The sequence below is a fragment of the Trachurus japonicus genome, chromosome 19 (assembly GCF_045865225.1).
Source record: "Trachurus japonicus isolate A0001 chromosome 19, Traja_1.0".
Classification (NCBI taxonomy): Eukaryota; Metazoa; Chordata; class Actinopteri; order Carangiformes; family Carangidae; genus Trachurus; species Trachurus japonicus.
The window spans coordinates 1,427,442-1,449,194 of NC_140925.1; the positions used below are offsets into that span (position 1 = coordinate 1,427,442).

The 21,753-nt window shown below is 41.2% G+C and overlaps 1 protein-coding gene across 1 annotated transcript; it reads right to left on the reverse strand.

Annotated features, from left to right (window-relative positions):
- Positions 1 to 10,275: 10,275 nt before the first annotated feature.
- Positions 10,276 to 14,043, reverse strand: nog3 (noggin 3). Its single transcript, XM_085762170.1, has 2 exons — positions 13,789 to 14,043; positions 10,276 to 10,695 (listed from the first exon to the last, which is right to left on the reverse strand). The coding sequence occupies exons 1-2, from the start codon at positions 14,041 to 14,043 to the stop codon at positions 10,276 to 10,278; spliced, it is 675 nt and encodes a 224-aa protein (XP_085618296.1).
- Between the last annotated feature and the right edge of the window lie 7,710 nt (positions 14,044 to 21,753).

Genomic DNA, 21,753 nt, shown 5'->3' on the forward strand with positions numbered 1-21,753 from the left:
CCTTCTTCCTCTTCCTCCTCCTCCTCCTTTCTCCTCTCCCTCTTCCTCCTCCTCTTCTTCCTCCTCCTCCTTTTCCTCCTTTCTCCTCCTTTCTCCTCTCCCTCTTCATCTTCATCCTCTTCCTCCTCTTCTTCCTCCTTTTCCTCCTTTCTCCTCTCCCTCTTCATCCTCCTCCTCCTTTTCCTCCTTTCTCCTCTCCCTCTTCCTCCTCTTCCTCCTCCTTTTCTTCCTTTCTCCTCTCCCTCTTCCTCCTCCTCCTCTTCCTCCTCCTTTTCCTCCTTTCTCCTCTCCCTCTTCCTCCTCCTTTTCTTTCTTTCTTTCTTTCTTTCTTTCTTTCTTTCTCCTCTCCCTCCTCCTCCTCCTCTTCTGTCTCACCCCCCTTCTCCTCATCCCTCTTCCTCATCTCCCTCCTCCTGCTCTTCCTCCTCCCCCACTCCTCCTCCTCCTCCTCCTCTTCTGTCTCACCCCCCTTCTCCTCATCCCTCTTCCTCATCTCCCTCCTTCTCCTCCTCCTCCTCTTCCTCCTGTATATTATTCAGACAGAAGAAGAATCCCCGTCGTCGTGGTTTTTCCTCCTGAACAGATTGTTTTGCTCTTCGTCTTTCAGTTCCTCGGACCAAAGCTGTAAACGAATGTGAACGATGTTGATTTAGATTATTGATTATTGATTATCGACAGTATTCTCTGCACTACGCACAGTATATCAGTGAAAACTCTTCATCTCCGTGAGAGACGTCCCAGCGTCACTTATATATATCCTTACCCGATTTTATACCGTTTGAATACGTCTGTGTGTCGGTGGACTTTGTGTTAATTTATATTTGTACATACGTTTTTCATGTTGATCTGATCGACCTGGTGCTCATGTGGCCGGCGAGCGCCAGATGTTGTAGCCTGTGTGCCTCTCTGCCATTTTGAAGGTATTTGAAATAAACCATAAGAACGTTCGACCGTGTGTGGCCTCGTGTTGTGTTCAAGGACCCGTCTCCGCTGCTGTTCACGTCTCCACCAGCAGGCGAGAGAGACCTGAGACCGGTTGTGTCCGAAATCACTCCCTCATTTCCTACTCCCTACTCACTATATAGTGAATTCAATATAGTGACTCACTGGTCAACACTTTCGGACACTACTCCTCCGCACAGTTAATGAAGTATTACGTCGCGTATTTAAAACGCTTAAATATATTTAAGCATCAAAGACGTTCAATCAAACCCACATAGTTTGAATCAACGTTCAAAACACACACAGCCACTCACTAAGCATAACGTCCGCTAGCTTAATGCTAACGTATAATGTAAAAAAAAACACCATAGACGGGCTAACCAGAGTCTTAGTCAGTTTATAACACTTGTAAGGACATTTGCTCTGACGTTTGTTGTGGGAGTCTGTGGAAGCCGCGACCGGACAACTCTGGCAGCTGGACACATTTATTGAGGCTGCTGCACTACTGCATTTATTTGGTAGCTACACCGGTCACTACTGCATTTATTTGGTAGCTACACCGGTCACTACTGCATTTATTTGGTAGCTACACCGGTCACTACTGCATTTATTTGGTAGCTACACCGGTCACTACTGCATTTATTTGGTAACTACACCGGTCACTACTGCATTTATTTGGTAACTACACCGGTCACTACTTCATTTATTTGGTAGCTACACCGGTCACTACTGCATTTATTTGGTAGCTACACCGGTCACTACTGCATTTATTTGGTAACTACACCGGTCACTACTGCATTTATTTGGTAACTACACCGGTCACTACTGCATTTATTTGGTAACTACACCGGTCACTACTGCATTTATTTGGTAGCTACACCGGTCACTACTTCATTTATTTGGTAGCTACACCGGTCACTACTTCATTTATTTGGTAGCTACACCGGTCACTACTGCATTTATTTGGTAGCTACACCGGTCACTACTTCATTTATTTGGTAGCTACACCGGTCACTACTGCATTTATTTGGTAGCTACACCGGTCACTACTGCATTGCATTTATTTGGTAACTACACCGGTCACTTCTTCATTTATTTGGTAGCTACACCGGTCACTACTTCATTTATTTGGTAGCTACACCGGTCACTACTTCATTTATTTGGTAGCTACACCGGTCACTACTGCATTGCATTTATTTGGTAACTACACCGGTCACTACTGCATTTATTTGGTAGCTACACCGGTCACTACTGCATTTATTTGGTAGCTACACCGGTCACTACTGCATTGCATTTATTTGGTAACTACACCGGTCACTACTGCATTTATTTGGTAGCTACACCGGTCACTACTGCATTTATTTGGTAGCTACACCGGTCGCTACTTCATTTATTTGGTAACTACACCGGTCACTACTGCATTTATTTGGTAACTACACCGGTCACTACTGCATTTATTTGGTAACTACACCGGTCACTACTGCATTTATTTGGTAGCTACACCGGTCACTACTTCATTTATTTGGTAACTACACCGGTCACTACTTCATTTATTTGGTAGCTACACCGGTCACTACTGCATTTATTTGGTAGCTACACCGGTCACTACTTCATTTATTTGGTAGCTACACCGGTCACTACTGCATTTATTTGGTAGCTACACCGGTCACTACTGCATTTATTTGGTAGCTACACCGGTCACTACTGCATTTATTTGGTAACTACACCGGTCACTACTGCATTGCATTTATTTGGTAACTACACCGGTCACTACTGCATTTATTTGGTAGCTACACCGGTCACTACTGCATTTATTTGGTAGCTACACCGGTCACTACTGCATTTATTTGGTAACTACACCGGTCACTACTGCATTTATTTGGTAGCTACACCGGTCACTACTTCATTTATTTGGTAGCTACACCGGTCACTACTGCATTTATTTGGTAGCTACACCGGTCACTACTGCATTTATTTGGTAGCTACACCGGTCACTACTGCATTTATTTGGTAGCTACACCGGTCACTACTGCATTTATTTGGTAACTACACCGGTCACTACTGCATTTATTTGGTAGCTACACCGGTCACTACTGCATTTATTTGGTAGCTACACCGGTCACTACTTGCATTTATTTGGTAGCTACACCGGTCACTACTGCATTTATTTGGTAGCTACACCGGTCACTACTTGCATTTATTTGGTAGCTACACCGGTCACTACTGCATTTATTTGGTAGCTACACCGGTCACTACTTCATTTATTTGGTAGCTACACCGGTCGCTACTGCATTTATTTGGTAGCTACACCGGTCACTACTGCATTTATTTGGTAGCTACACCGGTCACTACTGCATTTATTTGGTAGCTACACCGGTCACTACTGCATTGCATTTATTTGGTAACTACACCGGTCACTACTGCATTGCATTTATTTGGTAACTACACCGGTCACTTCTTCATTTATTTGGTAGCTACACCGGTCACTACTGCATTTATTTGGTAGCTACACCGGTCACTACTTCATTTATTTGGTAGCTACACCGGTCACTACTTCATTTATTTGGTAGCTACACCGGTCACTACTGCATTTATTTGGTAGCTACACCGGTCACTACTGCATTTATTTGGTAGCTACACCGGTCACTACTTCATTTATTTGGTAGCTACACCGGTCACTACTTCATTTATTTGGTAGCTACACCGGTCGCTCTGGGTCGCTGTGGTAACGATGATCCGTGACCGCAATGCATGATGGGATATCTTGCTCCGGTTAGTGACCATCGGATGTTCACTACATTTTGCGGTGAATTCGCTGTGGTGACTAGAACCGGTTTATGACCAGGTAAGCTCGGTGCTGGCTGCCATGTGGTGTCGCCATGTTTTTACCTTCAGTGGCAGCGTGACGGTAGGAAACCACGGAAACTCAGCGGAGACACCGGAGCTGTCGGCTCAGGTGGAGGTGGCGTCTGTGAACAGTCACCGCGGTAACGCAGTGAGGAGGAATGGAGCGGTACACCTCGTCCTGACATACAGTGAGCAAGCGAAGCGGCAACGAAAACTCGCGCGAAGGTGTCCTGATCTGCAGCGTGACGATTTTGTCACGAGTACGTAGATTCTATTGGTTCAGAATCCAAACCAATCAAATTATCGAGGGACGTAGCTACACAAACTTGCGGCGCTATTCTGAGATTCCTGGTATTTCCTGGTTGCTGTTTTTCACTTTGAGTGTTTTTCCTCTCATATTCTCCTCTCTCTGATAACTAGCTTGTCAACAGGAAGCAGCGTGGACTTATCAACCAATAAGAAGTGTTTAGGGGCGGTGTAGTGTATTATACAACTTAACTTAAGACATCAAACTTTAATATCAAAAAGCATACCATAAAAACACAAAATTAAGTTACACTGCAGTTCTTCCACAGTGTCCAGTTCCCATTGTAGACTTCATCAGTACACATTCAGTCCATTCTTCATTGTCCACAATCAGATCTTTGCCTCGTGCTGACGGACCACTTGTTTACATAGAGGCTTGTTTATGGCTGTCGTCTGTCTGCCGTCTGCCCAATTTCACCTGAATGCAGCATGAAAAATACGACTGAGTTGCTTGAGATATACAACCACAACGCTAGATGGGAGGAATTCCTACACAATGTAGCTTTCAATCCTTATTACTGATCATTAAAGCAGAAGTAAGCGATCCGGTGGTTTTGTCTAACTTCCTGTCAGCAGATGGAGTTACGCCAGGAATACACTGGGAACGGCCGCGATGCAACACGTGAGCGGGGCGGAGCAGAGTTTTTTACCTGCTACACCAGGCACGGACACGACGCGACACAGCTTCACTGTTTGTTGTTGCAGCTTCAGCTTCACCTTGTCAAGCTGCAGTAAACGAGTGACTTTATGCATCTCAACACATTTTTACATCCTTCCTGTTAAAATGGATTGACAGAACCTTTTTCACAGGTAATCTGCTGACTATGTAGATTTACAAGTGCAGACTATATTAAATGGTATCAATTAACTGTTTAACTACACGATCATGGATAAAAAAAACAAACCCCATAATGTTGCACTGCTACTGGCTTTGCCTCTGGTACATGAGACATTTATTTTAATCACTTTTAAACGTAATTTATTCGTTTTATACACAGTTCTCTGTAGTTTTCTACCTGTTGGAGGGCCACGTAGCCACGTGACGAGGAAATAAAATAGACTCGGCGCGAAAAAGAATTGAAACGCCGCGCGACGGCCGCTGCAGTGCACGTCGCTCACATGGCCGGTGGAGGAGCTTCCATTGACTGAATGGGCGCGAGCTGCTGCGGCTGTCGCACGACACACGTTTCGCGTCGCGGCCGTTCCCAGTGTATTTCAGTCGTTAGCAGTCCCCGCCCTCGTCCCTACGTCACCACATTCAGTTTTCTCCTGGGCTCAGAGCAGAGCAGAGTGACTGACAGACCCGTGTTTCAGACCAAACACTCTATAGAAGTGATTGCTGTCGGAAGATATAACTATTTAAGACTTATATATATTAACACAAATATTCCGCTTACTTCTGCTTTAACAACAATGTCTAATCAATGAAGAGCAGATGAGTGAGTGGTTTCAGTGTGTGAAGAAACGTGTGTTTGTTATTAACCTGTAAATGCAGCTGTGACGTAGACAAACTCACAACAACACAATCCATCACACACACTGATGTCTGCAGGTCAGTGTGTGTGTGTGTGTGTGTGTGTGTGTGACAGCAGCTATCACCCACTAAGCTGCAGGTTCAGTGCTTTACAGTCGGAGCTGAGGTGGAATTTTCCCCAAATAAGTTTTGAGTAAACAGGCGGCGACAGAGACGCCTCACAGCTCCTGGTGTATAAACACTTAGAACAGTGTAGGGCAGTGTAGCACCCCTAACCCCCCCTCAACAACCCCCCCACCCTCAGCTCACACACACACACAGAGTCATTCCAATGGAGCGTGACTGACAGCAACACACCGCTGCCCCCTGGTGGACGCTGTTGACTGTTGACAGACTGTGATTCACCACCATGTTTCATTTCTTTCTTTCTTTCTTTTTTAAAACTCTCTTTATTGACTAACTACTTAATTTTGAACATAAAACGGTAACACTTTACAATAAGGGTCCCTTAATTAACGATTATTAAGCATTAACTAACTGTTTACAGATATACTCACAATCATTATTATGTATTACTTAGCATTAGGAAACACATTAATGAATGTAGCCTATTAGTAATAAAAGTTGAATAATGTAATTAGTTATCATTATGTATGCATTACTCAGCATTAATTAACACATTAGTTTATATATTAATGCTTAATAATGTACTAACTAAAGTTAATTAAAGGACCCTTATTGACATATCAGACAGCACAGACACCAGACACCAGACACCATATACACATTCACACATACATGTTTACATAAAAAGGTCATTTAAGTTGTATTACAGTAACTTATGGATCTCAAAATGAAAAATAGACAGATGGAGGGGATTAAAAAAAGATTATACATATAGGCTATATGTACCCAAACATGTATACACTCTTCAAAAGTAAAAAAGTAAGAGTAAGAAAAAAAAACTAAACACAGACAGGAGTAAAAATAAATGAATAAAATAAAATAAAATAAATAAAAGATCTTTCACTTCTATAACTTCAAATAATCAATAAACAGTTGCCAAATAGAACTTTCTTTCCTGGTTTTTCAGTAAGAATCAGATTTTCTCATAACATCTGTCATAAGATGTGAATAAGTTGGGGCTGAAACAAAGTTAGACAACAGAGAAACAGACAGACAAGTTTGTGTGTGTGTGTGTGTGTGTGTGTGTAGGTGTGTGTGTGTGTGTGTGTGTGTGTGTGTGTGTGTGTGTGTGTGTGTGTGTGTGGCGACAGTCAGACCTGCCGGTCGGCGGCTGCAGATCTCGACTGTCTCCTCACACCAGAGTGAAAACCTAGAAACGTCTCAGTGTGACATCCGACTCCGCCCACCTGTCAGAGCCACACACACACACACACACACACACACACACACACACACACACACACACACACACACACACACACACACACACACACACACACACACACACACACTCATCTACCTTTATACTGTATGGAGCTTTAATACAAACATCTACCTTTATTTTGAAGGAGCTTTAAAGCGATAGTTCACCCAAAATTGAAATGTCCCTCATTATCTCCTCCTCCCCCTCATGTGGACTAAGGGCTGGGAGAAGTTTCAGAGTCCTCCGTGGCTTCTCTGAGTTACAGGGGGTCTCGGCGTAGCAGTGCATGTCCATATGACGGTTGCTAATGGATACCAACTGTCTTCATAACAAAAAGACACACCAAAAAACGTCCAACTACCTCCATGCTGCTCGGATGTCTACCGGTGTCAGTGCAAATCACGCAAGATTTGCACTGACACCGGCAGAGCAGTGAACTGAGACACTGGGAGCTTCTGCTACAAACAAGCTTAAAATATAGACTTATTTAATTTTTTTCGGAACAATTTCTCATGTCGGGGCTTCAATACAAGAGGGACATTACATACAAGCAGCATGGAGGTATTTGGATGTTTTTTCGTGTGTCTTTTTGGACGAAGAAAAGTGGGCTCTGTTCTCAACCGTCATATGGACATGCACTGCTGCACGAAGCCCCGCTGTAACTCAGAGAAGCCACGGAGGACTCTGAAACTTCTCCCAGCCCTTAGTCCACATGAGGGGGAGGAGATCATGAGAAATGATGAAATTTCAATTTTGGGTGAACTATCCCTTAACACAAACATCTACCTTCATCACACAGCTGAGCTCCTACAGGATAAAACCAAGGTCATCAAACATCTTCCTGTGTGTGTGTGTGTGTGTGTGTGTGTGTGTAGGAGGGTCATTCAGGCTGGTAGTGCCAACCAACACACACACACACACACACACACACACACACACACACAGATCAAAGTCAGTGTGACCTCGACCTGAATACCTGTCCACTCTGCAGAGATAAGAGTCTCCACACCTGCACCGGGATCATGTGACTGTGGGTTTCCCCTCACACACACACACACACACACACACACACACACACACACACACACACACACACACACACACACCATCACTGATCAAACCACAGAACAGTTTTTGTAGAAATATTGAAAATATCTTTATGGTGAATTATTAATGACACGTACATTTATTCATTCATTCATTTATTTTCTTATACAAACTGGTTTAGGGAAATATTCTATTTATAAAAGTGAGTTTATTATAATAAAATGATATCCCAAATCCCATAAAATATCTAGTCGTTGTCGTGTAAAACTGGGCTTTACTCTGTGCTGATGCGATACCCAGAGAAATAAGTGGCTTTATTAAAGTAAAACCCAGCTTAATTTGTATTTTTATATTGAAAGCGTCCACACGGCCAGAAAAAAGAGAGAATAAGTCGTTAAAAGACGTGTGAGAGTAGGAATAGTAAAAAAAAAAAAAGTTGATAAATAGTCCGGTGTGATTGTGCGACGATCAAAAAGTCAAAACAACCCGAGCCGTTAAAAAACTAAAACCAAACAAACGACTGCGTGATGGTGGAAACTGTTCGGCGAGTCCAGAGACACGGCCTGAACGCAGCGTCCAATCACAGGGCTTCACTTCACACGTCTGATTCCAGCTCTGTTTCCGTAGCAACAGCAGCCACTAACAGGGGCCACGTCGGTTACCGTAGTAGTCGTTCCTCTCTCTCTCTCTCTCTCTCTCTCCGTCGCCACTTCCTGTTTCTCCTCCTATCAACTTTAACCAGCAGCTCAACCACTGATGTCCTCGCTGCTGATTGGACGATCAATCAATCAATCAATCAATCAATCAATCAATCAATCAATCAATCTATCTATCTATCTATCTATCTATCTATCTATCTATCTATCTATCTATCTATCTATCTATCTATCTATCTATCTATCTATCTATCTATCAATCAATCAATCAATCAATCAATCAAGCAGCAGGAAGATGAAACTTTAAAGATATTTTTTTCCTCATTAGACTCAAACTGTTTCCATGTGGGACTTTTATTTTGACGGGGCGACACCTGTAGCTACTTTTTTAGTGAATATTGATCATTGATCCGGATTGATTGATTGATTGATTGATTGATAAGTGAATGGATAAAGCGACAGAGAGCAGCTGTCTCTATGGTTACAGCATCTCATGAGGAAGAAGAACTGTTCATAATAATAATAATAATAATCATCATCATGATAAATAGAAACTTTTGATTCATTGACACAAACTTTTACAAACGTGTCGATCATGTACATCACTGAGTCTCTGAGTCTCTGTCTGTGTCTCAGTTGGGACAGGAGCACTTACACTCTGATATTATGGGATACTGGACCTGGATCCATGACATTACATTTAATTGGGAGGACAAACTTATTTTTGGTTTTGTACACTCAGCTAATATAAGTGTGGAAAATAAATATTTATTTGGAATACTGAGTCTAGCTGCTAGAGAAGCAATTACAAAGAAATGTCTGAAACCAGACGTCCCGTCTATAGATGAATGGTATGATGTTATTTACCATGTGTATGTAATGGAAAGAATCACTTTTTCAATGAGGCTCCAGCTCCAAATCCAATGACATCTAGAAGCAATGGAACATGTACATTTCTCTGAAACGTCCTTCTTTTGTTTAAGCTGTTTTTTCTATATCAAGTTGTACTTGATTGGTTAAAGGGTTAGGGTTACCCCCTAAAGAGGCATTTTAAAATGTGTAAAAATGCTCTGCTATGACTATTCTTTGATTAAAATTGCTTACCCACACAAAGTTGTTTAAAATAACTCTCCAAGACACTAAAAACACGTCCATTATTTCTCCCTCACTTTGCTGTAACATTGTGACAGAAAACACCCCGTGTTCATGTTGTGTTACCTTGTAAAATGCTTTGTAAAAGGAAAAACAATACATATAAAATAATAATAATAATAATAATAATAATAATAATAAAATAATCAAAAGGAAAAAAAATAAAATCATCATCATGATAAATAGAAACTTTTGATTCATTGACACAAACTTTTATAAACGAAACGATCATGTACATCACTGAGTCTCTGTCTCTGTCTGTGTCTCAGTTGGGACAGGAGCACTTACACTCTGATATTATGGGATAGCCTACTACTTCTGCTTTAATCTGCTGCATTTTAAATTCAAATAAAAAAGTTAATAATAATAAAAAACAATAAAATAATAATAATAATCATCATGATAAATAGAAACTTTTGATTCGTATCGATCATGTACATCACTGAGTCTCTGTCTGTGTCTCAGTTGGGACAGGAGCACTTACACTCTGATATTATGGGATACTGGACGTGTATCCAGGCGCAGCGCAGCCCCCCCCTCCCCCTGCCCCTGCGTTGCCGGCGGCAGCGCCAGCGTAGGATGGTGATGTGCGTGGCCTTGCTGGGTCTGCAGAGCATCCCCGGGGGCAGCGAGCAGGACGTCTGAGCGGAGCAGCGGCCCAGCTTCACGTGGCGCGGCCAGAACCGGACCCCCAGGTCGGTCCAGGCCTGCAGCACCGGGCACAGCGCCAGGGACCAGAGCGCCAGCTGCAGCCGCCGCCGCCGCAGCTTCTTCTTCCTGCTGCTGCTGCTGCTGCTGCTGCTGCTGCTGCTGCTGCCACGGCCCAGCGGAGCCTCCAGGTCCAGGTCCAGGTCCAGGTCCAGGTCCAGAGTCCACAGCTCCTTGGGCATCGAACCGGACACTCTGTGGCGCGCGGTGTCGGCGTCGCCCGCGTCCTCCTGTAGATAGATAGATAGTAGGGGTGGGCGATATGGCAAAAATATCATATCACGATTTTTTAAAAATGAAGTCACGATTTCGATTTCGTCACGATCTTAAATCGAAAGAAGGAAAAACAGACAATTTAGGCCAAAGAACCTTTCTGAACAGATTTTAATCTAAATAGTTGCAGTTTTGCCAACATGTGCAAACAACGTAAACATAGTAAAAGGTAAACAACAACACTCTGATAAAGTGCACTCTTGCAACATAAAAGGTAGCTTTCAATAAACATGAAAGTAAAATATGAATGAAGACATCACTGTTTGTTTTATTCAACACAGTCATTTTAACAGGATTTTAAGTATCAAAATAGCTGATTGAAAAGGGTCAAATAAAGTAACTGTTGTTTTCTCTTTTAGATAAACTTTGCAAATGTCCTTTGTTTGCGCTTTGCAGCATAGAACTGCAGTTTATAGAATGTGCCCCAGAAGATCCTGCACTTTGGCAGATCGTCTACACACTCTAATCCTTCACGATCTAATATCGCCATATCGCCCACCCCTAATAGATAGATAATTTATTCATCCTGAATGAATGCCAGGATGCTCCAAAGGGGGATGTGCAAGGGAGATAAATAGGATACAAAGAGGAAGTATGTGATAAAATGTATCCTACAATGTCTAAAACAATAGAATATAGCCCTATGCTACAAGTATTTAACTTAGACATAGGTTAAATACTGTGGTACTTAATTTAAGTGCAATACATAATTCAAAATGATATAATACTAGTGCTAAATGCCAAGGGGCCAAAACATAATTTAAGAAATGAGGTGTGTTGTTGTGCTCTTAGACATATTTTATGTTCCCCTCTTAGCGAAGGGAGAGGAGTTATAGAGTCTGACACAGGGAGGAAAAATCTCCTGGTTTTCTTCATTTTGAACATAAAACATATCAGACAGTACAGACACCATTTACACATAGGACACGTTTACATAAAAAGGTCATTTAAGTTGTATCTCAAAATGAAAAATAGACAGATGAAGGGGATTAATAAATTAAAAAAAAAAAGTATACATATATATGTACCCAAACATGTATACACTCTTCAAAAGTAACTCGTCCTCCTGTGTGGTATATTGATGTGTTGATGAGAAGAAGGGATCACCGCCGACACGTCTTCACTTGTGTTCAAAAGGTTTTGGAGTTAGAAAGCATATAAAGATTATGGATTATGGTTTTGAGCCATAGGGAGGGAGATCTCACACTGGCACCAGAGATGCTCCAGGATTCAGCATTTTTTGTAGTACACTGTTCTTCTTCTTGTTTAAGGGATAGTTCACCCAAAATTCAAATTTCACTCATTATCTCCTCCCCCTCATGTGGACTAAGGGCTGGGAGAAGTTTCAGAGTCCTCCGTGGCTTCTCTGAGTTACAGGGGGTCTCGGCGTAGCAGTATTTGTCCATATAACGGTTGTCAATGGATACCAACTTTCTTCGTCCAAAAAGACACACCAAAAAACATCCAAATACCTCCATGCTGCTCGTATGTAATGTCCCTGTTGTATTGAAGCCCTAACATAAGAAATTGTTCCGAAAAAAATTAAATTAGTCTATATTTCAAGCTTGTTTGTAGCGGAAGCTCCCAGTGTCTCAGTTCACTGCTCTTCCTGTGTCAGTGCAAATCTCGCGTGATTTGCACTGACCAGCGGAACAATTTCTCATGTCGGGGCTTCAATACAAGAGGAACATTACAGACGAGCAGCATGGAGGTATTTGGATGTTTTTTGGTGTCTTTTTGGACGAAGAAAGTTGGTATCCATTCACAACCATTATATGGACAAATACTGCTGCACGGAGACCCCCTGTAACTCAGAGAAGCCACGGAGGACTCTGAAACTTCTCCCAGCCCTTAGTCCACATGAGGGGGAGTAGATAATGAGTGAAATTTGAATTTTGGGTGAACTATCCCTTTAACAAGAAGAAGAACAGTGTACTACAAAAAATGCCGAATCCTGGAGCATCTCTGGTACCAATGTGAGATCTCTCTCCCTATGGCTCAAAACCATAGCTTTATATGCTTTCTAAATCCCAAACTCCACCTTCTCCCAACATAAAGATATGTCTTATTAGGCATTAACTGTTCGTCATTAACATGAGCATTCCATGTTTCCTGTAGATCTAATCAATTCTATTTCTGTCTGTATCTGTTTAACATACACAGTTCATATTCTATGTTCATGAACATGAGGCAGAATCTAGCCTATGTAATTTTACGACTTTGCATCCATCCTCCAGATGAGGCCAATCAACTAAGTTAAGACTCTCACAGGAAACATGTGATTAACAGAACACACATCCAGGACACATTTCACAAGGGTCACTCTTCTCTGTCTCATCTATCACTGTTACTAAACACCTTATGGAACATCTTTATATATCTGTAAATGTATGTGCGTCTATCTCTCTTATAACATCTACCTTCGATTCGTTTACTTCTAAGCAAAACATGTCCATGAAGTAAAGCACCAATTCACACTTTCCTTCAGTTCCAAAAAAGGGCACACATACAAAGAAGAACACTGCAAAAACTCAAAATCTTTCCAAGAATATTTGTCTTATTTCTTGTCAAAATGTCTCAATTTTAGTCAAAACTAATCTCTTTCCACTTAAAATAAAACTCATCACCTAAAAATGATCTTGTTTTTAGATCATTTTCACTTGTTTCAAACTAGTTTTCAATTGAAATAAGTAGAAAAATCAGCCAGTGAAAGCAAGTTTATTGTGCTTAGAAGAAAGAAAAACTTGATCCACTGTCAGATTTTTCTACTTAGGCTATTTAAAGTGGAAAATTTGCTTGAAAAAAGTAAAAAGTGTCTGAAAACAAGCTACTTTTAAAATGTGATGAGTCTTATTTTAAGTAGAATGAGATTTATTTTGACTAGAAATAAGACAAATATTCTTGGTAAGAGTTTGAATTTTTGCAGTGAACATAATACATGGTGATGATATAAGATATTAGAGCAACAAGTTCAAGTGGAGAATACACTACACCTGCTCCGGGGGGGTGAGGGCCATGAAGCCGGGGTCGAAGCCCCCCCCCAGGACGCTGCGCAGCTCCGTCTGGTTCAGGTCCGAGTCCCGCGGGTCCAGCGCCGGGTCCGGGTCCTCCTGCAGCTCCGCCGCCGGCAGCGCGTCGCTGGGCAGCGGCCGCAGCAGGTAGAAGCCCGGGCCCCCCTCCACCCCGAAGCCCCAGCCCCCCCACAGTGACAGCAAACACCAACACAGCAGGAAGCAGCACGGAGCCATGGCAACACACCGAGACTCAGACCAGACCAGAACCAGACCAGAACCAGACCGGTCCGGATCAGACCCGGACCAGCTCCGCTCTGCAGCAGCAGCAGCAGCAGCATGATGGGATGGAGCCGAGTGAGGGGGGGGGGGGGTTGTCCAGGAGGGCGGTGATGTCATCCCCCCTCCCCTCCCCTCCCGCCAAAACACACACTGCAGCCTAATCGGTAACTTTTCAAGTTAAAATTGAAACTATATTTAATTGCTATTTTTTAAGTTGCCAGGAATCAAAGAAAGTTTAAAATGACAAGAAATGACGTTGTGCCATCTCAGGCTGTGGAATTTCATATTTTATTACAGTTTTAATGTTTTCCTAATCTTGTCAACCCTGTTATCGACATAAACTTTACAATATACAGTATTTCTAATTAGAGATTATTGAGATTATTTTCTATAGGCTAGTCTATAGGGCCATGGGGCAAGCGCACCGGACCCCGAGATGATGCAAACTCCCGTCAATCATGTCAAATCTGGAATATACCACAATATGTAAATATGAACATTTTAACATTTTGCCAACATTTTACAAATTAAAAGTCCTGTTGACATACAACAACAACAGTGAGGGACAGGCCAAAAACTTCACCCAAGTCATTAATTATTTAAATGATATTTAATTGACTTTAATTTGATGTTATAGTAAGGAGAGAAGACATGGTAATGTTATATTTTTTAAATTACATATTAATTTGTTGTTATCGTAATTTTATGACTGATTACTTCTTGGAGACGCAAAAGTTACTGATTTCATGGAATGACCCATATTAATGTCATTGTGATGTTAAACTGATTAAAGTTCTAGTTTGATGAGATTCATCATCATCATCATCATCATCATCAGTTCAAGGTTTTTATAGTTTTTAAATGTTTATTAGTTTTTATTTAGTTTATCAGTTTGCTTTTTTTTTTTTTAAATTTCACATAGTTTCACAGTTTTACATTGTTCATTTAAAGGGATACGCCAACTTTTTTTTTTTTCGTGTCTTGCCTCACTCCCGAGTCCATGACCAGCAGATAGACACCATCCTTTAGACTATGCGTGTAGTAACAAGGGAGATAGAGCCGTATCGCCGTAATTAGCTTAGCTCAAACACTGGAAGTGTATAGGTATAGGTAGTGTTAGCCTGCCTCCACCTAAAGTCGCTAATTAGCTTAGCTCAAACACTGGAAGTGTATAGGTAGTGTTAGCCTGCCTCCTACCTGAGCTGAAACCAGCAGTCATTAGCTGATTTCATTTTAGCTCTAAACTCTTTAAATATTTCACTTTATCCACATTTCAAACATGTTTAGGTGAGAAAGTAGCCGTTTAGATCAGCAGTGTGTCGTTAATTTGTCTAAATACCAGCTGTTTACAGTTTTGTTCGGACGAATTCGGCGCTACTCAAGCTAGCCGTTGTGACCAACGCACTTCCGGTTACTTTAACAAAATAAAACACCCGTTGCCCTTTACATACAGAAAACCATGAGGATAGAATTTGTGCTTTTACTTTGAAAGAGGAAGCTAACCTACCCTCGATGTAGCTAGCTTGAACCAAAATAAAGCGTCTTTGCTTGAACCCTCCGTTTTGACCGATCTCGTCCCGTTAGCGGCATTTGACCGCTCAAGATGCCTTACCGGAGAGTTTTGTCGGCTCTGAGACGAAGATCGGCCCGCCGGTTTCCGTTTAGAGTTGCTGAAGAGTTTCTCTGATGACTTTAGGTAGGAGGCAGGCTAACACTACCCATACACTTCCAGTGTTTGAGCTAAGCTAATTAGCGACTTTAGGTGGAGGCAGGCTAACACTACCCATACACTTCCAGTGTTTGAGCTAAGCTAATTAGTGACTTTAGGTGGAGGCAGGCTAACACAACCTATACACTTCCAGTGTTTGAGCTAAGCTAATTAGCGACTTTAGGTGGAGGCAGGCTAACACTACCCATACACTTCCAGTGTTTGAGCTATGCTAATTACGGCGATACGGCTCTATCTCCATGGTTACCGCACGCACAGTCGAAAGGATGGAGTCTATCTGCTGGTCATGGACTCGGGAGTGAGGCAAGACATGAAAAAAAATGTTGGCTTATCCCTTTAAGTTTTTATTCAGTTCTCGTTTTCTTATTATGTGACAATTAGTTTTTTATTCTTCACTCCGGTATTTTAATGTTACTGTATTGTTGTGTATCTATTTGCACTAATCATTTTTATTGTTAAGCAACATGTAACTTTGTTTTGAAAGGTGCTCTACAAATAAAATGTTTCATTATTATCTCAATGATGATGTCACTTCCTGTTCGTCCAGACTCATAAGTGAAAAGCATCATAAGGCCACACTGACCTTGACCTTTGACCTCCAGAGTTCAGCTCGTCCTTCAGTCGTGACCGTTGCAGTCTGGGTCATTTTCTGCTGTGTGACAGTGTGACGCTCCAGACGCTCGTATCTCTGAGGGAGGAAGTCGGTGGCAACGATGCTCAGATAAGACTTCCTGTCTCTGAACCAACCACTGCTCCCTGAGGGGGGAGGGGGGCAAACAGTCTCACTGAACTAAAACTACAACCAGCAGTGAAGAAATCATCTAGTAAACTGTAATAAAACTAAAAACTAGAACTAACTCCTCCAACCTCCAGGTTTGATGCTAAACTGCAGTGAAGTAAAGTTTCATCAGATAACAGCAGCTTAGTTGTAGTTTTCTTGTCGATGTCTAAAGCTGCAGGAAGAAAACGACTTGGAGTATGACCCACAGGGAGATAAGAGGGAATAGAACCTGATGAGGACTGATGGGAACATTATGGGATGGATGCAACTAAAAGGGAACAAGTTCATCTTCAGAGGTGTGACAGAGGCTTTCTCCTAAAACCTGGAAAACTACAACTAAGACTAAGACTCAATAAAAACTACAACTAAGACTCGTGTCTATGTGTTTATAAACATTTAAACGAGCTCCAGGTGGATTGTTTATGAAGTTAACAAGCTCTGGCCTGAGGCTCAGAGGTTACCACGGCAACTTGAGGTGGTTACCATGGCGATAGGGGCCCCCGCAGGCTGAGACAGACAGAAACGTGGAGAAAAAGAGCGATTTTCTGCCTCTGCACTGGTCTCACATTTAGGCTTAGGGTGAGAAAACGGTAACTCCTATCAGAACAAAACACAGATCAACGTTGCTCTAAGGACTTACTGAAAAATGTGGTACGATTTGGTGTTTCTACAGTAAATATTTTGGCGACGCTGGCAGTTTTAAAACATCGGTCCGTTCTGCTTCTCTCAGAAAATATTTGTATTGGACTCAATGAGGAGCAGAGACAGACGTGGCCGCACTCAGAGGCTGATTCTGTCAATTCTGTAAGTCTCTCTGATATTTTGAGCACATGATATGAGAGATAACAAGTTTATCTAACAAATCAGGAAAAAATCATGTGTGTAGAGTGTAAATTGTGGCCGGGCCGATTGTGGAAAGAAAAAAATTCAGGATTTTTTCTGGCATCTCTCTCACTCTAACCGATGATGTCACCCACTCTGACACGAACATTCCGTGCAATACACACCCATTATAATCTCATAATTTCTCCAAAAATGATCATGGTCATTGATCAGGGATTGATCAAAAACTATATGACCTATCAAAACGTGGAGTAATACGACAATACACAAGACTTGTGTCTACTGTTTAAAGTTTAAATGAAGTCTCTAGGTGACAGTATGCCTGAGCAGTAGACGTTTGTTAAACTCCGATGATTGGTCTTTTTCGCTCTTTTTTTCTCCGCCCGTCCCATTGACTTCAATGCAAAATTTTGCAGGCTTTGCCCAGGCAGGGACCAGCGCCCGGTGCGATGGCCCGTGGCCCTAACTACAACTAAGACTAAATAAAAACTACAACTAAGACTAAATAAAACTACAACTAAGACTAAATAAAAACTACAACTAAGACTAAATAAAAACTACAACTAAGACTAAATAAAAACTACAACTAAGACTAAATAAAAGCTAGTCACTTCCTCTAAAATAAAAACTAAACTAAACTTGTTGAACTCACTAAAACTAAACTGAGATAAAAAAAAAAACTAGATGAAAATAAAAATGGATGAAAATGAGTTTATTTCAGACTGAGGGGGGCGGGGCTGCTTTGTTGTTGTGACATCACAAAGTCGCAGCAGCTTCAGCTCCGTGTTGGATCGTTACTCATGAACATTGTTGTTGTTGTTGCTGTTGCTGTGGAGGTCTGAACATCTGATCCTGGTTCTGATCCACGTCCTCCTTTCATGTTCATGCTCCCTCTGATCTCCCAGCGCAGCAGCAGCAGCTTTAATCTGACCGTGGATCTGCTCTCGGCCCGATAACGACCACACAGACGAACAGACGAACAGACCAACAGCAGCTTTGAAGGCGAGCAGCCGCAATTTGGACGCTCCTTTTGGGCCGAAGGCTTCAAGGCGGCGGCGGCGGCAGCTCAAAACACACAAACACACGAAGCAGCAGCCGCTCATCTGGCTCAGATTCCAGCGCCGCGGACCGGGTCCACGGAGACGTTTCTCCAAAGTAAGACTTGTTTGTTCCTTCAGGATCCAACACACAGGAGGTCCAGGTCAGACCCGATCCTCCTGCAGGTCCACAAACCGGACTGGACCGGACCGGACCGGATCGGACAGAAACCTCCAGGTGTGAACGCTGCAGTTCCTCTAACGACCACCAGAGGCTCAATAACAAACCTGAACATTAAAGGGACAACCAGGAGTTTCTATTTGGTTATAAAAAAGTCTGATATTAATGTGGATGAATCTCCGTTACCACTTGTTAATGGTCCATTTTAGATAAATATATGGTTTTGTCTCTATGGTTATTTTGTTATTATTAGTGGTGGTGGAAATGCTGGGCGAGCCGACCAGCGTTTCTTTACTTTCGGTTTCGTGGCGAGTCCTGAGAATAACGCCGCCGAATCTCCGTTTATGGTGGGAACTACGACGGTATGTGATCGTCTTCCAACCTCTGACTTTAATTCTTGATGAATGAAAACATTCTTGGCAAGACGTCCGGTGAAAGAATTTCACCGTGCACGTGGAGGCTCATGGGAAATGTAGTGTGAAAACACTTTGCTTTCCTAAACTCCTCGTTGTCCCTATATCATGTGACCTGTGATCCTGCAGCTCCTGGACCCGGTCCTGGTCCTGGTCTCTGTCAGGACCCGGTCTCAGGATTTAAAAGAGTTTCCTGTCATTAAACAGAAAATAAACAACATCAAACTGATTAAATGATCTGTGTTCATCTTGAATCAGAGCCGTGACCTCATCATGATGTGAGACCGGGATGTGGTTTTGCTCTCGGGCCCCGTGGACCCGGTGTTTGCCCCCCCCCCCCCCCTCGGGGCCCCTCGGCTAGCGTGGTGCGTTCAGAGTCCTGCTGTGGTTTGGAGCGCCGGCCGCTCTGGACTCAGGGGTGTGAGATTCCAGCGGGTTCACACCTCCCACACGGCGTCAGATTCCTGCAACTCCTCCAGTCTGAGACGGATCAGGACACGGGGGGGGGGGCATCTACCTTTATTCTGAAGGAGCTTTAACACAAACTTCTACCTTTATTCTGAAGGAGCTTTAACACAAATATTTACCTTTACTCTGAAGGAGCTTTAACACAAACTTCCACCTTTATTTTGAAGGAGCTTTAACACAAATATTTACCTTTACTCTGAAGGAGCTTTAACACAAACTTCCACCTTTATTTTGAAGGAGCTTTAATACAAACATTTACCTTTACTTTGAAGGAGCTTTAATACAAACATCTACCTTTATTTTGAAGGAGCTTTATTACAAACATCTACCTTTATTTTGAAGGCGTTATATTACAAACATCTACCTTTATTTTGAAAGAGCTTTAATACAAACATCTACCTTTATTTTGAAGGAGCTTTAATACAAACATCTACCTTTATTTTGAAAGAGCTTTGATACAAACATCTACCTTTATTCTGAAGGAGCTTTAATACAAACTTCTACCATTATTTTGAAAGAGCTTTAATACAAACATTTACCTTTATTTTGAAAGAGCTTTGATACAAACATCTACCTTTATTTTGAAGGAGCTTTAATACAAACATCTACCATTATTTTGAAAGAGCTTTAATACAAACATTTACCTTTATTTTGAAAGAGCTTTAATACAAACTTCTACCTTTATTTTGAAGGAGCTTTAACACAAACATCTACCTTTATTCTGAAGGAGCTTTAACACAAACATCTACCTTTATTCTGAAGGAGCTTTAATACAAACTTCCACCTTCATTTTGAAGGAGCTTTAATACAAACATTTACCTTTACTTTGAAGGAGCTTTAATACAAACATCTACCTTTATTTTGAAGGAGCTTTATTACAAACATCTACCTTTATTTTGAAGGCGTTATATTACAAACATCTACCTTTATTTTGAAAGAGCTTTAATACAAACATCTACCTTTATTTTGAAGGAGCTTTAATACAAACATCTACCTTTATTTTGAAAGAGCTTTGATACAAACATCTACCTTTATTCTGAAGGAGCTTTAATACAAACTTCTACCTTTATTTTGAAGGAGCTTTAATACAAACATCTAGGAGCTTTAATACAAACTTCTACCTTTATTTTGAAGGAGCTTTAATACAAACATCTACCTTTACTCTGAAGGAGCTTTAACACAAACTTCTACCTTTATTTTGAAGGAGCTTTAATACAAACTTCTACCTTTACTCTGAAGGAGCTTTAACACAAACTTCTACCTTTATTTTGAAAGAGTTATATTACAAACATCTACCTTTATTTTGAAAGAGCTTTAATACAAACATTTACCTTTATTTTGAAAGAGCTTTAACACAAACATCTACCTTTACTTTGAAGGAGCTTTAATACAAACTTCTACCTTTATTTTGAAAGAGTTATATTACAAACATCTACCTTTATTTTGAAAGAGCTTTAATACAAACATTTACCTTTATTTTGAAGGAGCTTTAATACAAACATCTACCATTATTTTGAAAGAGCTTTAATACAAACATTTACCTTTATTTTGAAAGAGCTTTAACACAAACATCTACCTTTATTCTGAAGGAGCTTTAATACAAACTTCTACCTTTATTTTGAAAGAGCTTTAACACAAACATCTACCTTTATTCTGAAGGAGCTTTAATACAAACTTCTACCTTTATTTTGAAAGAGCTTTAACACAAACATCTACCTTTATTCTGAAGGAGCTTTAACACAAACTTCCACCTTTATTTTGAAGGAGCTTTAATACAAACATTTACCTTTACTTTGAAGGAGCTTTAATACAAACATCTACCTTTATTTTGAAGGAGCTTTATTACAAACATCTACCTTTATTTTGAAGGCGTTATATTACAAACATCTACCTTTATTTTGAAAGAGCTTTAATACAAACATCTACCTTTATTTTGAAGGAGCTTTAATACAAACATCTACCTTTATTTTGAAAGAGCTTTGATACAAACATCTACCTTTATTCTGAAGGAGCTTTAATACAAACTTCTACCTTTATTTTGAAGGAGCTTTGATACAAACATCTACCTTTATTCTGAAGGAGCTTTAATACAAACTTCTACCATTATTTTGAAAGAGCTTTAATACAAACATTTACCTTTATTTTGAAAGAGCTTTGATACAAACATCTACCTTTATTTTGAAGGAGCTTTAATACAAACATCTACCATTATT

What these genes read in the sequence shown, in the direction of transcription:
- nog3 (XM_085762170.1), bottom strand. Translation starts at nt 14,043, where the DNA reads ATGGCTCCGTGCTGCTTCCTGCTGTGTTGGTGTTTGCTGTCACTGTGG. An exon ending in CCCTCACCCCCCCGGAGCAG is followed by an intron (nt 10,696 to 13,788) that starts GTGTAGTGTATT and finishes TCGATGCCCAAG; the next exon opens with GAGCTGTGGACTCTGGACCT.